Consider the following 18,345-nt stretch of genomic DNA (forward strand, 5'->3'; position numbering starts at 1 on the left):
CCTCTGACAGAACAGAGCTCTCAGTCAGGCCTGCCTGATATAAGAACCATTGGTTATTCATTTGATTTGTGTTCTTGTGCCTCCACTCACCTATTTATCTCTTTGAACTATTTTTGGAAATCTGTTCCACATTTTATATGCGTTATGGTCTCTCATTTGCATAGTAATGATTTGAGAGTTTTGCCTTTCTTATATAAAAGAGTCAAACAGAGAGAGAGAAAGAGAGAGAGAAAGAGTGGCAGAAATGAGTGCCAGCAAGACAGGCAAGGTGTTGAAAACAATGCATACAATAGAAACTCAAAATTCAGTAAAGGAGACGCATAATAAAAATGACTGGAAAAAAAAAACTTGCTAATTGAGATGTTTCTTTGAGGCACGGCTATTCATGAAATTGTTACTTTTTGGAAAAATATCTGCTTCCTTTGCTCATATTTCCAATTGTCATACTGTATATACCAGGTTTTGGACTATGATTAGATTAAATTAGATTAGATTAGATTAATCCCAAAGAGAAATTTAAATGCACACAGTGGCAGAAACATAAAAACAAGGATACAGACTCACAGGACAAATAATACGCCCAGTCAAACAATCAAATGATAAATAAAAAAATAAATACAAATAAATAAATGCATTGTAATGACCCGATGGCAAGGAAAACTGCTGAAGAGGCACCAGTGATTGTCGAATGCTTTCTTTATTATATGTTCCACTGGATTCAAAATCGCCATCTCAAACTCCCACTGCATGGCAATGGGAAATGCCGCTGTCAGTATTCAAAAGCCTCCAGGCGTCAGGTACTGTCCGGTAGTGCAGTACCAGTCGTGAAGTCTCTCGTTCACAGGCATTCTACAAGGGTCGACCCCAGATAGCTGTCCTTGTCCTTTTTTATGTCATTCATCTGTCAATACTCTGCCACCTTCCTCTGCTTCTGTACAGACCTCACCTGTGTGGTTTCCCTGGTGGTCCGGCGTATATTGTATATTTCGCAGATACTCAAAAAATGAACTTAATAAGTTCATTGGGAGGAAGCACTGAATTACCTAAACAGACAAAGTGTGTGCACAGTGCATTTTTATGTGGTGCAGATATTCCACCATTTAGGTGTTTTTTGACCATATTGAATATTGACCATATCGTTATATAGAATATTGCATTTTGGGTGAAAATAATTACTATTTCAATTTAAATCCTATGAAAGTGGGAAGGGGAACAATCAATTTGTTACCCTGGTTAATGTCCCCATGCCAGAGCTCACTGGGGGTTAAAATCACAGGAGTATTGGGGAGGACAGACAGACTAGCCCTTCCTAATTACACTCTATGCGGCAGGATGCCGGCAGGGAAACCTAGTGCCCAGTGGGAGTTCCTTGGGGGTACCTTCAGACCTATGAGTGCTAACCAGATAACTGTAGAAACAGTAGTGAGGGCTTTTTTGACCAGGGCATAAAAGGGCCCCGCAGTCAGCATACAGGGGACCCTGGAGTTGGGAGGAAGCCATTGGTAAGTGGATAGGTAATGTGTGTTTTATTTAAGTACTAGACAAAGAGCCCGTTTCGACAATGTAAGATGGCACAAGTTTGTGTCAGTAGTGTATGAAGAACAAATGATAAATAACAAAGAAGTTGTTTTGTAATGATTGTAGTCCGCTTTACTCATTACTGTACAGGCTTGTACTGTTAGTTGATGAATTTTCTAGGCCTATAGTATAATATTGAATGATGAATGTTCCAGTACAATATGGAATAGTAATAAGTATAAGCACCACAAACCTGATATAGGTGTATTGAATGAATGCGTAATTGAATCAGAATGCGAAATTAGGCCTCGAGCTGTAGTCGAAATCGCCTTTCAGGCCTCTAGAGCTTTAATCGAAGTCGCCTTTCTCTTTGAATTTTTGCGGCCGTAAATCCGCCGCCTGCTGCGATGTTGGGGTTGGATGTCGGTCTCGTACGGTTTTCCGGGCAGCTGCGCAGAAGGTGGCTGCACATTCGGCTTCGGACGGACGTGAGTAAGTGAGTGAGGAGGCAGGCGAATTATGTATTAAGATTTTTTATTTTAGATCTATCTATCTATCTATCTATCTATCTATCTATCTATCTATCTATCTATCTATCTATCTATCTATCTATCTATCTATCTATCTATCTATCTATTGTGGCCGACGGCCAGCCCAAAGAGGAGAAGGATGGAGGAAGGCAGCGACTGTGGGACACTACCTCCTCCAAGACACTAGATGGCGATTTCCCTACAGCATAGTGGTGCCCCAGATTCCCGCAGAGCACCATGGGACCTGGAGTTCGGCTTCTCAGCCCTGCTGGCTACCGTGGTTGCCACCAGGAGATGCTACAGGGAGACCTGGGGACTCGTATTTTTTACATAGAGGTACTATCGAGTCAGGGGGACAGAGGTTCCGAAGTACTTCCAGGCTGACAGAAAACTCAACTTCTCCATCTGACCTGGAAGTGTGGGAAAGTCACATGGACGGAAGAACCAAAGCACTTCTGGGTCAGACACTATATAAAGGACTGCTGGAGACTCAGCAAGTGAGCTGGAGTAGGGAAGAATAGGACATAGCTTGCTGGCAGAACAGCTGTAGAAGAACTGAAGTGGTTGGATATCATTTAGTAATTGCCCCATACACAAGGTGCGGATGCAGTTTCAACATAGAATATTCAAGAGCCTGAAAACTGGCTGGATGTTGTGTATATTGACAAGAATTTTCTAGAATAAAGATCAATATATTTAATGAATGCAAAACTATTGGGAATGTCCTCCCTAAATGTGTTTAATCTTACATTTCCATAATAATTGCTTCAAAAATAAAAGATTCAGTACAAGCTCCAGCCATCCCAACACATCAAAAGCAAACTCGCTTCCCAACTCGGAAATGGCGTCGCCCATTTGCGCTTCAACGTCATCGAGGGGCGGGCAGCCCGTGTCACGTGACAAGGGTGCCGCTGGGGGCAGCCGCGCGCCTCTCATACCGCCCGAACATAGAGGATCTGCAGAAAGGGACATCGCGAGTGAAAATGGGAGTCGAGGTAGAGATTATCACCCCCGGAGACGGTACGATGTGCAGTTTTGTTTGTAAATTTTTATTTCTTTTAGGGAGATGTGGGAACATGGTTTATCGACGGACTTAGTGGTCTAATAAGATTTTTTTTTTGTTTGTGTGTGTGTGAATTTTGCAGGCAGGACATTCCCCAAGAGAGGACAGACTTGTGTGGTGCATTATGTCGGTAAGTTCGTCCGGCTGCCTGGTTTAGGCCGCGTGGTCGGCGGGGAATTAAACATGAATGAAATCTTTCTTTTAATTATTTTTATTTTACTTGGCCGTTTTTTTTATAAATTTGAAGATATTGTTTAAAAAGATTGGTGTAGGCGTACCCTCTTGTGATTCTTTAATGTATTTTCTTTTCAAGCAATACCCGCATTAGGAGTATTAATCTGAAATAAATAAGGAGCCGGCCAGTTGAGACTTGGGAACCCTGAATCTATTTTTGCCAAACGGCATCAAAGCATAAGATTGGGCCACCAGCCCTCATTTTATTTTCTTGGGTGGGTAAAAAGGCAGCGTTTGTGTTTGTGAATTGTTTCATTGAGCTCAGCGACTCCATCTTAGGATGCACGGAGAGCATAGCGGCGAGCAACTCTCATCTTAATAGGATTTCTTAAGCCCTTCCAACCCGGCATGAATAACGATCGGTTAACAGCCTTTAAAATGCAAAAATAAAAATGAACTCACAACAGGTATTGAAGCCCTGCAGTTAATTGCAAATAATATGTCGGGCGATCTTGCATCTGGAAAAGCTGCTGAAGGGTTTCTATAAAAATCTATTTATTCTGTAATTTTAAAAAAGGAATTGTGTTTTGTCTTCTCCGTAGTCTTTTCCTCCATGAATAAAAAAAAAAAGTTATTTATATTAGTAAAATAGTGGAATAGTGTCGCATCAATACTGTTATGTAAGGCGTGTTACAGAAACTCCGCCATTATTCCCCGTTTTTACATGTTCTACCATTCTGAAGCGTTTTTTTTTCTTTTTCACTAATGTACTGCCTTTTTTGGCTCCAGAAAAAATGTGTTGATAATAAAGGTGGACCCCACATCCTCTTAGCTTGTACTTGTTTCCTGTGCTTAATTCTGTTTGGGTCAGATAAGCTATTAGGAACTGAATAGCCTTGATAGATGGTATTTTTTTCCTACAGCCTTAAGGGACACAGCTGCAAAACTGGAAAACCTAGGTTAAACTGGGAATTTGGGAATTCATTTTTTTGTTAAGAGTAAGCGCTTTAAAAGTGCATTAGTAGTCAAGTTCAGCTTCTTCAACAGGAATCTTTGTATTCTGTGCTTGTATTTTATCAAGAAGTAAATGAATGTGTGCAGTAATACACATACTGTACATCTATGTCTATCCAGGGCTGGTCCCTGAATTCCCACATTGCTGCCAAGTTGACAACATAGTCGCAGCCTCTCAGTTCCACTGTTGCAGAGATTGATATCCTGTTCTGTCTAGTCATGTTTCCTGAATGCACTCGTTGATGCTAGCAGAGACATTGCTCTCCAGTGTTCCCCATTGGATAAGCGGCTTTAGTCTACTGGTGGATGTTTCGCTTTTTTTTTTATATATATAAAATATAAATGAAAATCATACTGAGGTACTTTTTACGAGTCCTCTGCCATTTTGCAGTTGCAGTTACTAGGGTTGTTGCCAAAGGAATATGCAGATAAATTAATTTGCTCATTTATAAAATTGCACTTTTGAGTTGTGCAGGCACAGTGCTCGTTAGTATACAGTATATCCACATGTAGCCACACCTTGTAAAATGACTTGCTTGGTTGGTTTAGGGCTTTAGCAATCTATTTAAGTAATCTAGTATTCTACCGATTATTCCATCAATTAATTGGATTAGAAATACTTTTTCTTTATTTAAGAGCAATAGTAAATATACAGAAAAGAAAATATGACCTCTATCTTAAAATTAACTGCTAATTGATTTCCTTTTTAGGAAAACCAACATTTGTATTGCTTAAATTGCATACAATAATATTTGTCAAACTAAACCTATTCAGTGCATTTAACCACCTTATTACGATTCTGCCTGAAATGCAAAAACAAATACAAAAATATATAATTTACAAAGGACTTTAAACAAGGTATACATACTTTCTAAAACTAAAGCATAAATCTACTGTATAATAAAACAGTTTTTGTGTTGTATTAAATTGCGTGATGTAGGTGTGTGTGACTAACATAACATGAAAGAAGCACAGGCTTTCTCGGGCTGACTGCGTTTTATTTTCTGTGGTTATTTTCTTAGTGACATAACTGGCCATCATATTGATTTACGTTCTTAACTAGCGACTACATATAGCCATAGTTAACATACATTCTTTACTAGCCTTTATCTCAACTATTGTTTTATGTTAAATACTAATGTTACCTTGTGTCATGCTTGTTGTATGGACTGCATACGTAGACTGGATGCTTCCTGTTAAGATGCACTGATGTTGTGTAATTGTAGTATGCTAGTTATGTTTTACAGTCGACATTCTGTAGAGTTTTTTAATTTTTGAAGCTTGAAATAATCCTAAATGTTTGACACTTTCTGTCATTTTCTCTGGCCTGTCCCTTTGCTTCGCACCACACCACTTTCTCTCGGTCTGTCTCCATTTTGCAATCTACGCCATCAAGTCACGTCATCACATCACTTGTCCACAGCGTAAGTGTGTTGTGCAACACTAATATTCATCCATGTGAAATGCTGTGAGCTCACTGAGGTTTAGGTATACGGATTAAATGAAGCTTCAGTGATTTTTTTTAGTAATCCAATTATTTGAGATTCTCAAGGAATCGTTTCAGCCCTACTTACATTCATATAGATACTTTATTAATCCCAAGGGGAAATTCACATACCCAGCAGCAGCATACTCCATCCATCCATTTTCCAACCCGCTGAATCTGAACACAGGGTCACGGGGGTCTGCTGGAGCCAATCCCAGCCAACACAGGGCACAAGGTAGGAACCAATCCCGGGCAGGGTGCCAACCCACCACAGAGCAGCAGCATACTGATAAAGAAAATATTAAAGAGTGATAACAATGCAGGTATACAGACAGACAATATCTTTGTATAATGTTAACGTTTACCCCCCGGGTGGAATTGAAGATTCGCATAGTGTGGGGGAGGAATGATCTCCTCAGTCTGTCGGTGGAGCAGGACGGTGACAGCAGTCTGTCTCTGAAGCTGCTCCTCTGTCTGGAGATGATCCTGTTCAGTGGATGCAGTGGATTCTCCATGATTGACAGGAGCCTGCTCAGTGCCCATCGCTCAGCCATAGATGTCAAACTGTCCAGCTCCATGCCTACAATAGAGCCTGCCTTCCTCACCATTTTGTCCAGGCGTGAGGCGTGTCTCTTGTTTATGCTGCCTCCCCAGCACACCACCACGTAGAAGAGGGCGCTTGCCACAACCATCTGGTAGAACATCTGCAGCATCTTATATGGACGGTAAGTAGAAGATCTCCCACTTCAAATGACCATTCCGCCTTAGCTTCCTCTCACAAAGGTGATAAAAGCTATTTTTATCTGTGGGCACCTGGAACACTTACCTGTTAGGACTTGGCTGTTTTGTTCATAAGAATAATTACTGTACAATGTAGCAAGTCAACATGAAAGGTTTGATTAGAGATTGAGGACTTTGAACATACTAGTGCTGACCCTTTGGATTGAGAAGCCTGACTAATGGCTAAGAAGACCAAGTTGCTGACATAGCCAGCTGTGGTGCCTCATGTCTCCCAGGTACCCTAGCACTAAGGGCCAACTGCCAGTTACACCTAGGGCCTTCTCGGCCGTGGCTACTTAAGGGCACGGTGGTCCTCACTCCACCTCCTGATTCCCAGGCTAAGCAGAGCTGGGAATGGCCGAAGTGGGTAAACCATCGACGTTCACCTTTTAATCTGTATGTTATAACTCTAGCACTGGCTTCAGGTAGCCTAGTTACTTTTATTGGAAATTTTATAATTGGAAACCTGGATTATGTCTTTAAACATGACTCTGATGGACATTAATGTTCAGTGTTTTCATGGTGTCTAAGTAATGAATATTTCTCATCTTGCCCACTAGATCCCAACAAAGCAACTTTCAAGGACCGATATCATTCATGTAATTACCAACAACATTAAGCTGCTGAAATCTGAACAAACTAAAATGTAATTTGAAAGCCTGTTTAATGATTTGCAAGTTGAGTAGACAGCTGGTTACATCGGGGCCACTACTTATCCTAAATTGTGGCTTTGAGGCATTGAGCCGACTTTGGTGACTGAATGACTGGCTTAGGAGTTAGTGGTCTGGTATCAACATTTGCTTTATCGATAACACATGGGACACACTTTGGGCTAGTCCACATGACTTTTTTTAACTTAGAGATTTGTACGTATTTTTAAAGTTCATATTGGTAATATTACAACTGTTATATTGGAGTGTGGAAATAGCTCTTTTTGCTTATACTGCCAGCCTGCTGGTAGTGATGCTAATAATCTGATATTTATTCAAACTGCAAATGACTATTAGATCTTACTGGTCAACAAATTAATTACTGATTTTTTTAAAACATTTTTTTTTTATTTTTTTTAACATGTTTTGTCTGACTGAAACAAGGATCACGCCTGATGAGTTCAGTGTGTTAAATAATGTCGCCACTGAGGTCTTGATTATAAACATAATTCCTGTTTTTGTAGTGGAACCACAGCTGTTTTTCGTCTTTTGAGGTCCTATTACGCAAATTGGGGCCTAACGAAATTGCCCCAAGTTTTTAATTGTACTACAATTTATCGGCCTCTGGGTTCCTATTCTAATTTTCTACAAGAATTTTTTGGGTTTGTATGAAATTTGGTTTTGTGAGCAGAATGGATAATACAGGGCGGCACGGTGGCACAGTGGGTAGCGCTGCTGCCTCGCAGATGGGAGATCTGGGGACCTGGGTTCGATTCCCGGGTCCTCCCTGCGTGGAGTTTGCATGTTCTCCCCGTGTCTGCGTGGGTTTCCTCCGGGCGCTCCGGTTTCCTCCCACATTCCACAGACATGCAGGTTAGGTGGATTGGCGATTCTAAATTGGCCCTAGTGTGTGCTTGGTGTGTGGGTGTGTTTGTCTGTGTCCTGCGGTGGGTTGGCACCCTGCCCGGGATTGGTCCCTGCCTTGTGCCCTGTGTTGGCTGGGATTGGCTCCAGCACACCCCCGTGACCCTGTGTTCGGATTCAGCGGGTTGGAAAATGGATGGATGGATAATACATGTTGGTGATTTTAATACTCGTACAGAAAAGGACTCGCTATGCTGAGGATTTGCATCTCATTCTTAAGTTGGTGGGTGCTATTCAGTATGTCAGTGAGCCCCACACATTGCTGTAATCGCTCACAGGATTTGATGGGACTATAGGAAGTGACTACTCTGTTTGGCCCTTGAGCAAGGCCCTCAACCTGCAATTGCTTCGTCCTGGGTATGACGTTAATGTGCAAGCAGGTTACCCAAATTGCAGGGAAAACTTGGGGGTTGTTGGCAGGATTGGCACTCCAGCCACCGTTTTTTTAAAAAAAAAAAAAAAAAAATACTGTTGCAGCTGAGGTGTCACCGTTGTACGGCTGCACTTGGGTCCCAAACAGGGTGGTTCGTCATGTGGTGGGTGCGGCAATGTGCTGTATCAGTGCATGCTCCCAACCTCCCTAAGAATTAGTAATTACTCAGAATGATCTAATTTCTGATTCTGAAATTTTTTTCACCTTCTAGCACTTGTGAATTTCCCCTTGGGGATTAATAAAGTATCTTAAAGTATCTATCTGTCTTTATAACACATCTCCCCCAGTGGTATCAATATCTGCTTATACCCAGCAGTTGTAGACATATGGATAGTATGGCTGAAAACTTTCCTGTCTTGTTACTTACTACGTTAAACATAGTCGTCTACCTGAAGACAAGGAAGAGGTTGAGATTCAAGTCAACGCCATGGTATAATAACTACACACATACTCTCAAGCAAAATGGAACGTAGGAGGCGCAGACCAGATTGGACATTTTTAAAAATGTCTGAAAAGAAAATCTTTAAAGCTATAAATGTGACCATTCCCCGGCTTTGCTTAATTGAGAATAATAAAAAAAAAAATACACGAGATTCCTTTTTGACACGATTGTTAATCTAACTGCCCCTTTAGCAGTATTTTATTATTATTTTTTTTTAACCACCAAAATTCTTGCAGCTATGCATATGCTACGTGATGACGCAACCTCACTCTTTCTCTGAGGATCCTAGTTTAGATGGAGAGAGATTCATAGCTTTAACTCACATTTTTAACTTGGAGGTAGTGTCTTTAATTGCCTCATTAAAATCTTCATTCTGCATTGTTGATTCAATCTCAAAAATCAGTAAAGGAATTGCTTACTATTATAAGTCAGTAGTCCAAGTTAGCATAATTAACTCGTTTAACCTTGGTGAGATATCTGGTTGCTTTAAAGTCACAACAATTAAACTAATTAAATGAAGCAACCGTGACCCATATAATTGATCTAGTTTTAGGCCCATTTCTATTCTTCTGTTTTACAAAAAATTACAAAAGGTAGTTTGCATAGAAGTCATATTTTTCAATCTGGTTTTAGGTCATAATAGCTCTGAAACAGCATCAGTTGTGGCTTACTATTAGCTAGTAATGCTGGCAGTGTTTCCCTGTTCTACTAGATTTAAGTGCGTCCTTTGACACTGCTGATAATGACACTTTGCTAGGTAGAATGAAAAATTTAGTAGACATTGGCAGTCAGGCTTTTGATTGAATTAGGTAATATTTGACAGACAGGTTGCAATTTGTTTGTGTTAATAATTGCTGCCCTGGGAGAATTAAAGCCCAGTATGGTATTCCTCGGGTGGGTAGTATGGCCTGTTCTTTGTTCTCTTTATATGCTAACCGTAATCATGGTGTACAGTTCCATTGCCTGATGAACATTCTTTGTTCTGTTAGATCTGAGTTCTTACAAGGACTAAAAAAAGAGAACATGCTAGTTCCATCTTAGCTGCCTTACATTGGCTACCAGTCAAATTTTTCATAGACAATAAACTTTTACTACTGACCAATAAATCACTTAATTTTTGGGTGCCTAGCTACTTAATGAATTTATTCCATTTTTATAAGCCTTCCAAGGAATTAAAATTGGATGCTGGCCTGTTATATGTGCGTTGATTGGGGGGGGGGGGGGGGGGGGAATTCAGCTGGTGAAAGAGCATTAGCATGCACAGAACCAAATTTTTTAAATAGCTTACCACGCTTGGTTTGTAGTGCTGAGACTGTTTGTTTTCAAATCTAGGCTTAATACTTGCTAGTTTGGCTTTTAGGTTCTTATTTCTGAACATTTTATGTGTATTTTACTGTTTATATTTGTTTTACTAACTTTGAATTTAGAAATGATTTATTTTTTAACTTCTAATTGAATATTTTTGTGTATTACACAAATATTTCATTGTTAACTATATTCTATTGTTTTGTCTAATTGCTTTCAGTTTTGTATTGTAACTTGTTTAGTTTGTGTTTGTCTATAAAGGCACAATATAAATAGTTGCCTTGCCTTGCTTTCTTTATTCTCCTGCAGCAGAATAGCACATAAAAACTCCCTTTTTGGTTAGTCATGTTGCAATTACTTTGCCAGTTTCTCTTAATCTAATTCTGAAATGCATCATTTCAGGTGTGATGCATGGCAGATTTTAAACAACTAACAACCTGTCCTTAAATTTAATTAAAATTCACGTTCACTAAATCCTGTTTGTGACTGGTTTGAAGATACAGTATTTTTTTTTTCTCCATGTTATATTCTGTATAAGATGGTTTATTAGTAACATTGCCTCTTTCCATCTGTTATTTAAACAGGCCACCTTGACAAATTGCTCCTGGTGCCAAAGAAGACATCTTTTGTAAATCTTCTTGCTGACAGTCTCCAGTCCATACTCAAAGCAGTCGCAGTAAGATAGTGTTTTTAGGTGTGAATATTTTAGTTTCATTTTGAGATAGTAAAATCTGATTTTTGAGATCTATCAAATAGTTAAAAAAAATTACATTTACCAAATAGATTCAGGATGCAGTTTTTTCATTGTGCCTGTCCTCATAAAACTTTGGTTCTTTTAACGTCGTCTTCATTTCAAACCCAAATACTATCATCTCTCCTTTCAAGCACCCTCTTTAAGATTGCTTATACAAGCTGAATGTGTGCCAAAGCATCCTTCAGACAGTTGTACTCACTCTAATGGATAGGCGAGGCCATTTGGTTTCCGACCAGACCTCTTGTAATTTAGGAGGTGGGGTATACACAGGAAATACATAAGCCAATACAGTAATCCCTCCTCCATCGCGGGGGTTGCGTTCCAGAGCCACCCGCGAAATAAGAAAATCTGCGAAGTAGAAACCATATGTTTATATGGTTATTTTTATATTGTCATGCTTGGGTCACAGATTTGCGCAGAAACACAGGAGGTTGTAGAGAGACAGGAACGTTATTCAAACACTGCAAACAAACATTTGTCTCTCTTTCAAAAGTTTAAACTGTGCTCCATGACAAGACAGAGATGACAGTTCCGTCTCACAATTAAAATAATGCAAACATATCTTCCTCTTCAAAGGAGTCAGGAGCAGAGACTGTCATAAAGGCAGAGGAAAATCAATTGGGCTGTTTGGCTTTTAAGTATGCGAAGCACCGCGGCACAAAGCTGTTGAAGGCGGCAGCTCACAACCCCTCCGTCAAGAGCACAGAAAGAGAGAGAGAGAGAGAGAGAGACAGAGAAAAACAAGCAAGCAAAAATCAATACATGCCCTTCGAGCTTTTAAGTATGCGAAGCACGGTGCAGCATGTCGTTTCAGGAAGCAGCTGCACAAAAGATAGCAACGTGAAGATAATCTTTCAGCATTTTTAGACTAGCGTCCGTATCGTCTAGGTGTGGGAACAGCCCCCCTGCTCAATCCCCCTACCTCAGGATCAGAGAAAGTCAGCGCAAGAGAAAGAGAAATGTAAGCTGGGTAGCTTCTCAGCCATCTGCCAATAGCGTCCCTTGTATGAAATCAACTGGGCAAACCAACTGAGGAAGCATGTACCAGAAATTAAAAGACCCATTGTCCGCAGAAACCCGCGAAGCAGCGAAAAATCCGCGATATATATTTAAATATGCTTACATATAAAATCCGCAATGGAGTGAAGCCGTGAAAGGCGAAGTGCGATATAGCGAGGGATTACTGTACACCTTTGTCAAAAAGTAATTGTTTTTCAATACATATTTTTAAAATGCTATTTAAAAATTCAGCATACGTTTTATTTCATATGTCATAAATTCATAATAGTGCAACTCTCGATGTTATATTTGTGCACAAATATTGGCCGTTCTCTCCTGGAATTTTTAAAGTATGGCTATTCAGTGGATTTGAAGTGAGACTGGCCTCTTTTGTAGATAAAGAACCTGTCTCCTGAGACCTGGATGGTGTTACAGAACATGTGGTTGCTTAAAGGATGGGAGGGGGAAGGAATGAGAACTTTTGTCCACTAATGTAGTTGCCAACACATGCCATGTGGCATATGTGGCAACCGTACGCAGCCCATTTATCTGGCAGCTTGTTTGTCAGAAAAGAATCAAACAACTTTTTCTCACCAGTCTACCTGTAACTGTTGATGGTGCATGAGATTTCACTGATCACCATAGCCTCCTAGTGCAGTGGTATGTGATTAAGAACGTTCGGCTAAAAATCCTTTCACATCCATATGTGTATTGTCAGGGCATATGTTTAAACATTGTTTCAGGTATTTAGGCTAGTCTTTTTACAAGCAATATCAAATTACCTGGGTTTTTGTGCCTGTCTCCTGCTCATATGCCAAGCCTTAATGAAATTACACCAACAAAAGATTTTGAAATTTAAACCTCATTTCAGGATCCTCAATTCATTTTCATTTACATCTTGGCTTACAAAATGTCACAAATACAGTATGGGTATGTGTTTCTGTCAAAATGTCTGACTGGTGGACCTTTACAAAGATTGCCTTGTACAGATTTGTTTTTGTTATATACATGTATATCATTTAGAAACAGTGAGAGATACAGTGCTCAGGACATAGCTTATTTTGTGGTCTTTAGCAGACCAATTCAGAAATGGTGCCATTTTCTGTTTTTGAAAAAAAAAAAAAAAAAAATCTTGGCAGCTGTCTTACTAGCTCTGCAAGAAATTTTCATTGAATGGCTATTTAGTATGCATTTTGCACTTGTAGTCTTAATAGAGGTTTAAGTATTTTATTTCAGTCCAATAAGTTGGACTTCTAGTATGATGGTATGGGTGCCCTTTAATTATAAAGTCTACTAACACTGAAAATTTAAAAAGCAACATCTAAAATGTAATTCTAAATCTTTTTGCATATGTCTTATTTAAATTTTACACAGATTCAAATTTAAACCATTTACCTGCTTTTATTTTATTGCTTTCATTTCTGCAGTAATCCATTTTTGGGCACTCAGTACTTCATTAGGTCCACTATTTTGTGTGGATATATAGCAAGGGTGTTGAGTTTTTTTTTTTTTTTTTTTTTCTTCTAGAACTTTTCACTTTAGGTGAGCCTTACTTTTGGAAAACAATGAGTTGATCAAACCAGGCAGGTCTGACTTCACTCCAACTGTGTTTTGTGGCAACCGATATGTTCGCCCAAGAGACCTCTGTATGGCTTATGGAGGTTATGTTAGCTTTCTTCGCCTACTAGTGCATCTGTATGAATTTAGTAAAAGTAAGCTGCTGTTTGTTCATGATGTATGCCACGTTCAAAATGTTTTCAGTTCTTGCTGAAGCACAATTAAAATTGCTTGCTGTTTGTAGGAGGCACTTTTAATAACTGAGCTACATACTGCATTTTTTAGTGTACAGTACTCTCTTTATTCTGGCATGGTAAAGAGCAAGTGGAATAAAGAAAAAGCCAAGCGAATTAACTTGTAGGGTTTTGTTACTGAAACTGGGTTGGATGAATGCCATGACCATCAGTAAAAATCTCCTGATGGTGTAGGTTGTAGCTTTGCTTAAGTGCATCTAACCTGCTGTTGTTGCATTGCACTTCCTAGAGGTTTCACATTTAACAAGTTTTGTTTATTCTTTCCTTTTTACTTTCTCATATGTAAAGAATAGGGAAAATATTGTAATTGTCCAAAGATTCGATGTCGATTTTCATGAATCTTGGGGGGTTTAGACATCCCTGAGTCAGAAAATACCATTTTTGGAATTGTCTGTGTGTCTGTCTGTTTATGTACATAGATTTTTATCAGCTTTTGGGCTATTTTTGATAAACGGAAGTGGTACTTTACCTTTTATTCATGCAGCTGCAGAGTCTGATTTATTCAACTTTTATAATAATTGTTCAATATATAATTAGATTTGATTTGTTGTTGATGGTTCTTTAATGTACATAATACAAAAAATAATCATTGTCTTGCCGGTTACTCCTCCAGTATCCACCCCTATATCTGAGTATACGAGAAAGTCTAGGGGAGACCACTCCCGATTTTTAGTTTTAGGAATTCAACGCATAATATAAAGTTGACATTTCTAACTAGGGAGTGCAATACTGTGTCTTAAAAATGAAATTTTGTACTTCTAATTTTTTGGAATAGCTTGATCCGATTAATTTTAAGAACAGGCAAGTCAGGCCATTGCTTCCACATAGCAAAAAAGACTGTAGCCTTCATTGAATCTGTAAATATCCTGTTAAAATATTTATTCTCTTTGAAAGCGAGCCAAAATATCTAAATAAAACCTTGCTTCAAAACTCTTAATTCCTTTAAGTCATTCATCAGTAGACATTTACAGATTAATTTTGGTTGAATGTTTTTTAAATCATGTGGTTTTGATTGCTTGCTAGAAGTCCACAAACGTTTTCTAGAAACTGTTTATTTTAATGTTTACTAGTGGTGTTACCCGGCTTTTCCTGGGAAATTTTATATGTCAGTGGGCATCAGTTGTAGTGCCGTTGCTAATTGGATGGCATCAGAAGTGCCGTGTAACTAAATACAAATTATGTATGTGGAGTGTCTTAACAGGGGCTTATATTAGTTCACTTGAACTGCTTACTGTTGAACATACTACATACACTTCTTGGTGGTGTTAGTACGAGTGTGAAAGATTGCAGCAGAACTGTGTATTAAAGGACATCACCAAATAATGTCATTTCTTAATATTACGAAGGTAGTTTAAAGTTGATTTATTCAAAGCTAAAAACTGTTAACAAATCTTTACTCTCCATTCAACAAACTTTGCTCATTTCACTTAATGCATATGGCCTTAATTTGCATAAACCAGTAAGACCTTTTACATGTAATCGCTGATGGTACGGGTTAGCAAAAAGGGGACACAGTGCATTAGAATTTTTCACTCTGTAGACCATTATTAACGGCAAATTTCAGCTAACAAACGCTTGTCAGCTAATTTTCTATTTTCTACAATGTTAAACAAATTTCAATCAAATGTTTCAAGGCATTTTTGAGATTTTAGGGTATTTAGTTTTTATATTGTAAGCAGATTTGTTCCCCTAAATATTGCAATATCGAAATATCCTTTTAGTGGATAATTACTTCCCTTGATGTACCATCTTTCCAAATTTCAGCCTTTTAGCAGAACAAGAAATTGTTTTTGTTGGTGGGTGGGTGAGTGAGTGAAATATATATTTATTTGCATAAAGAGATAGAAAAATGTAAGTTTTAGATAAATCTTAGTAAGTAGTTTCAATCAACAAAATTGAGACTTGCTCTCTTTGTAGCTATTTCCTGATGATGTTAGCAGTTAAGCCAGTCAGAAGTGTTCATTTTAAACTTCTTGTCAATGCTTCATTTGTAAGCCTGTTTTTTGTTTTCCTTTATTCATTGGCTTGGACTTTGGGATTTTATATCTTAGTGATTTGTTGCACATTTTGCATGACTGAGATATTTGAACAAAATTAAGCTGACATGTGTTGATCGCCATCTACTCTATATACATACTCCCACACAGTGACTGCTGAGCCTTTGAGGTAATTTGCATGTAAATGTTTGAGGGAAAAAATACTTGACTGACACAAAATACACAGAAACAAAGATGCTGTGTGGTTTTGATTTTAGAAAGACAATGCCTTTAACAAAAGTTTTTTTTTTTTTCTTTCTCTCCATAAGGTTGAGTTATGACACTGACCTGATTTTGAAGTTTGAAGTCTTGCCCTGCCTGTATCTGTCCATCAAACAGATGGCTAGCAGGTCATTGGCCTAAAAATACCTGTAAATTTCTTCTTTGCTATCTTTGGTACATTGTAATGATGGTGCATCCCGTTTTTGTTTCTTAAAGTGAAAGCAGAAAATTACAGGAATATTGCAAAATATTGAGTGATATTTTGATTGAGAAACATTTCCCCCTGTTTTCAACCTTGTTTTAATCATATGGCCTACAATTTTCTTTTGACATGCTTCTCAGTCAAATGTAATGTTAGGCTGAGCAGGATGTTTTCAGCGGATGTTTGGTTTTTCGGTTACCACATCGTGCATCACTTGTACTGTTTTCTTTCAAGCACGCATATTCTTTTCAGCTTTGCATTTATCTGCTGTGTATGCTTCTCTTGTAACAGAACATTTTCACATGTGATTATGGTTTTCATGCAAGACTGAATGAAATTAATTGATTTACTGTATTTATTATGATGCAGTTTTCCTAAAATGCAATCTTGACCACAAATGATGAGACCATGACCTAAACTGAGGCACATCTGAGCTAATGTTTAAGGAACATGCCACATTGATTTGCACTCTTTAATTTACCATTTTAGATAATATTGTTTTGAGAAGGAAGTAATAATAAATTTCAGACAGCCAAATAGATGGGTTAACTAACAACCTCGGGCAGTTTAATGATTTTGAATGTTTCTTTTATGTCTGTTTTAGTGAAGAATTGTACTTTCTTTAAAGCAACTGCTGACCTAAAATTGTGTTACTAAAATAGTGCACCTCACTTTTCTTCTGATGCTGCCAAGTGAGTCCATGAATTTCGAATTTTAAAACATATATAAGGAAGTAAAAATTAAGGAGGAAGCTCCCTGCCATTGACATGTCTCTTAATGGCTTTTTTCATTCTCTTGTTTCTGTTATTCTATCTGGTAAGGGTTTTTTTTTTTTTTGTTCTTGATGAGGAAGATCTAGCATATAGTGGTGATAATACAGTGTTTAACATTGCATTGTAAATACCAATGTCGTCTTTATTAACACTTTTCCCTTATTTCAGGTTGTCTGACAGATGGCAGGAAGTTTGATTCATCCAGGGACAGAGGCAAACCCTTCAAATTTAAGATTGGAAAACGGGAAGTCATAAGAGGTTGGGATGAAGGAGTTGCCCAGGTACAGTAGTTATATCAAAATCGTTTATATAGATAAGGACAAATTCAAATGTTAAACTTTAAGAAGGGACTTTTTAAATTTTTGACAAAAACCAAGCTTCATAATAACGCAAACTAAATGTTCACTCCTCCTTTTTTCTTGACTATTCAAATTTAATTTTGGAAGTGAGTTAAATCCATCATTAGTCCTGCAGGATATTTCTATGGAATGTGTGTCAGCATACTGTAGGCAAAATAAATGTCAGACAGGTTCAACCTAATAGACCATCATGATCTGGCTGGCTGCAGAAATTAAAAATTTTTTCAGTGCAAGAGGTCTGAGAGTTTGTAAGTTCGTGAAGGCTTGGAAGAAGAAATTGTAACAGTTTCCGGTGTGCAGTAGTCACTTCCACAGCTAGTTTTTGAAAAAACCTGTTAACATGAGAGAGGACCCAGGAATGTTGGAGGCAAGATATTTGAGACATTCAATGCAAAACCGAGGTTTGACAATCTTAGAATATCCAGGTTAACATTGAGCTACTTGTGTCTGGAAGAGTCCCTTGGGTAAAAATTCCTGCTTGAGGCACTTCATTTATGACAGAATAACCATAACAATTGGGCTGTGTTGAACAGGAACAGTCACCCTTAGTTCATGTTTAGTCCACCATCTTTTTTAAAATAACAAGCTGTCGCCCATCTTGATTTTCATTGTAGATGTATAGCACCTTCATAAACAAAATTTAGTTGGATTGTTCAAATTTCTAGATAACTGATTCAAACATTTACATGCAGCTTCTATTCAGCTCTAGTACTGTATGTCTGCATCAGATTTAGTACAACATACAAAAGTGAATTAAATTCGGCCAAAAATGTCCATTACATTTTTTTTTTTTTTGCTGTTTTCTGAAAAGGTTTGTGCTGTACGAGCAAAAGAAACTGGTATTGAGCTGCAGTGTGAACATAACAGAGA

The 18,345-nt window shown here is 38.3% G+C and overlaps 1 protein-coding gene across 1 annotated transcript in view; it reads left to right on the forward strand.

Moving 5' to 3' along the window:
- Positions 1-2,928: 2,928 nt before the first annotated feature.
- The window catches only part of LOC114659571 (peptidyl-prolyl cis-trans isomerase FKBP1A-like), a 29,946-nt gene continuing 14,529 nt past the window's right edge, over positions 2,929-18,345 (forward strand). Inside the window, exons 1-3 of the mRNA XM_028812135.2 lie at positions 2,929-3,068; positions 3,194-3,241; positions 17,285-17,397. Coding sequence (XP_028667968.1) covers positions 3,032-3,068; positions 3,194-3,241; positions 17,285-17,397 — 198 coding nt within the window. The 5' untranslated portion in view covers positions 2,929-3,031. The remainder of the gene's footprint in view (positions 3,069-3,193; positions 3,242-17,284; positions 17,398-18,345) is intronic.

The sequence above is a fragment of the Erpetoichthys calabaricus genome, chromosome 10 (assembly GCF_900747795.2).
Source record: "Erpetoichthys calabaricus chromosome 10, fErpCal1.3, whole genome shotgun sequence".
Classification (NCBI taxonomy): domain Eukaryota; kingdom Metazoa; phylum Chordata; class Cladistia; order Polypteriformes; family Polypteridae; genus Erpetoichthys; species Erpetoichthys calabaricus.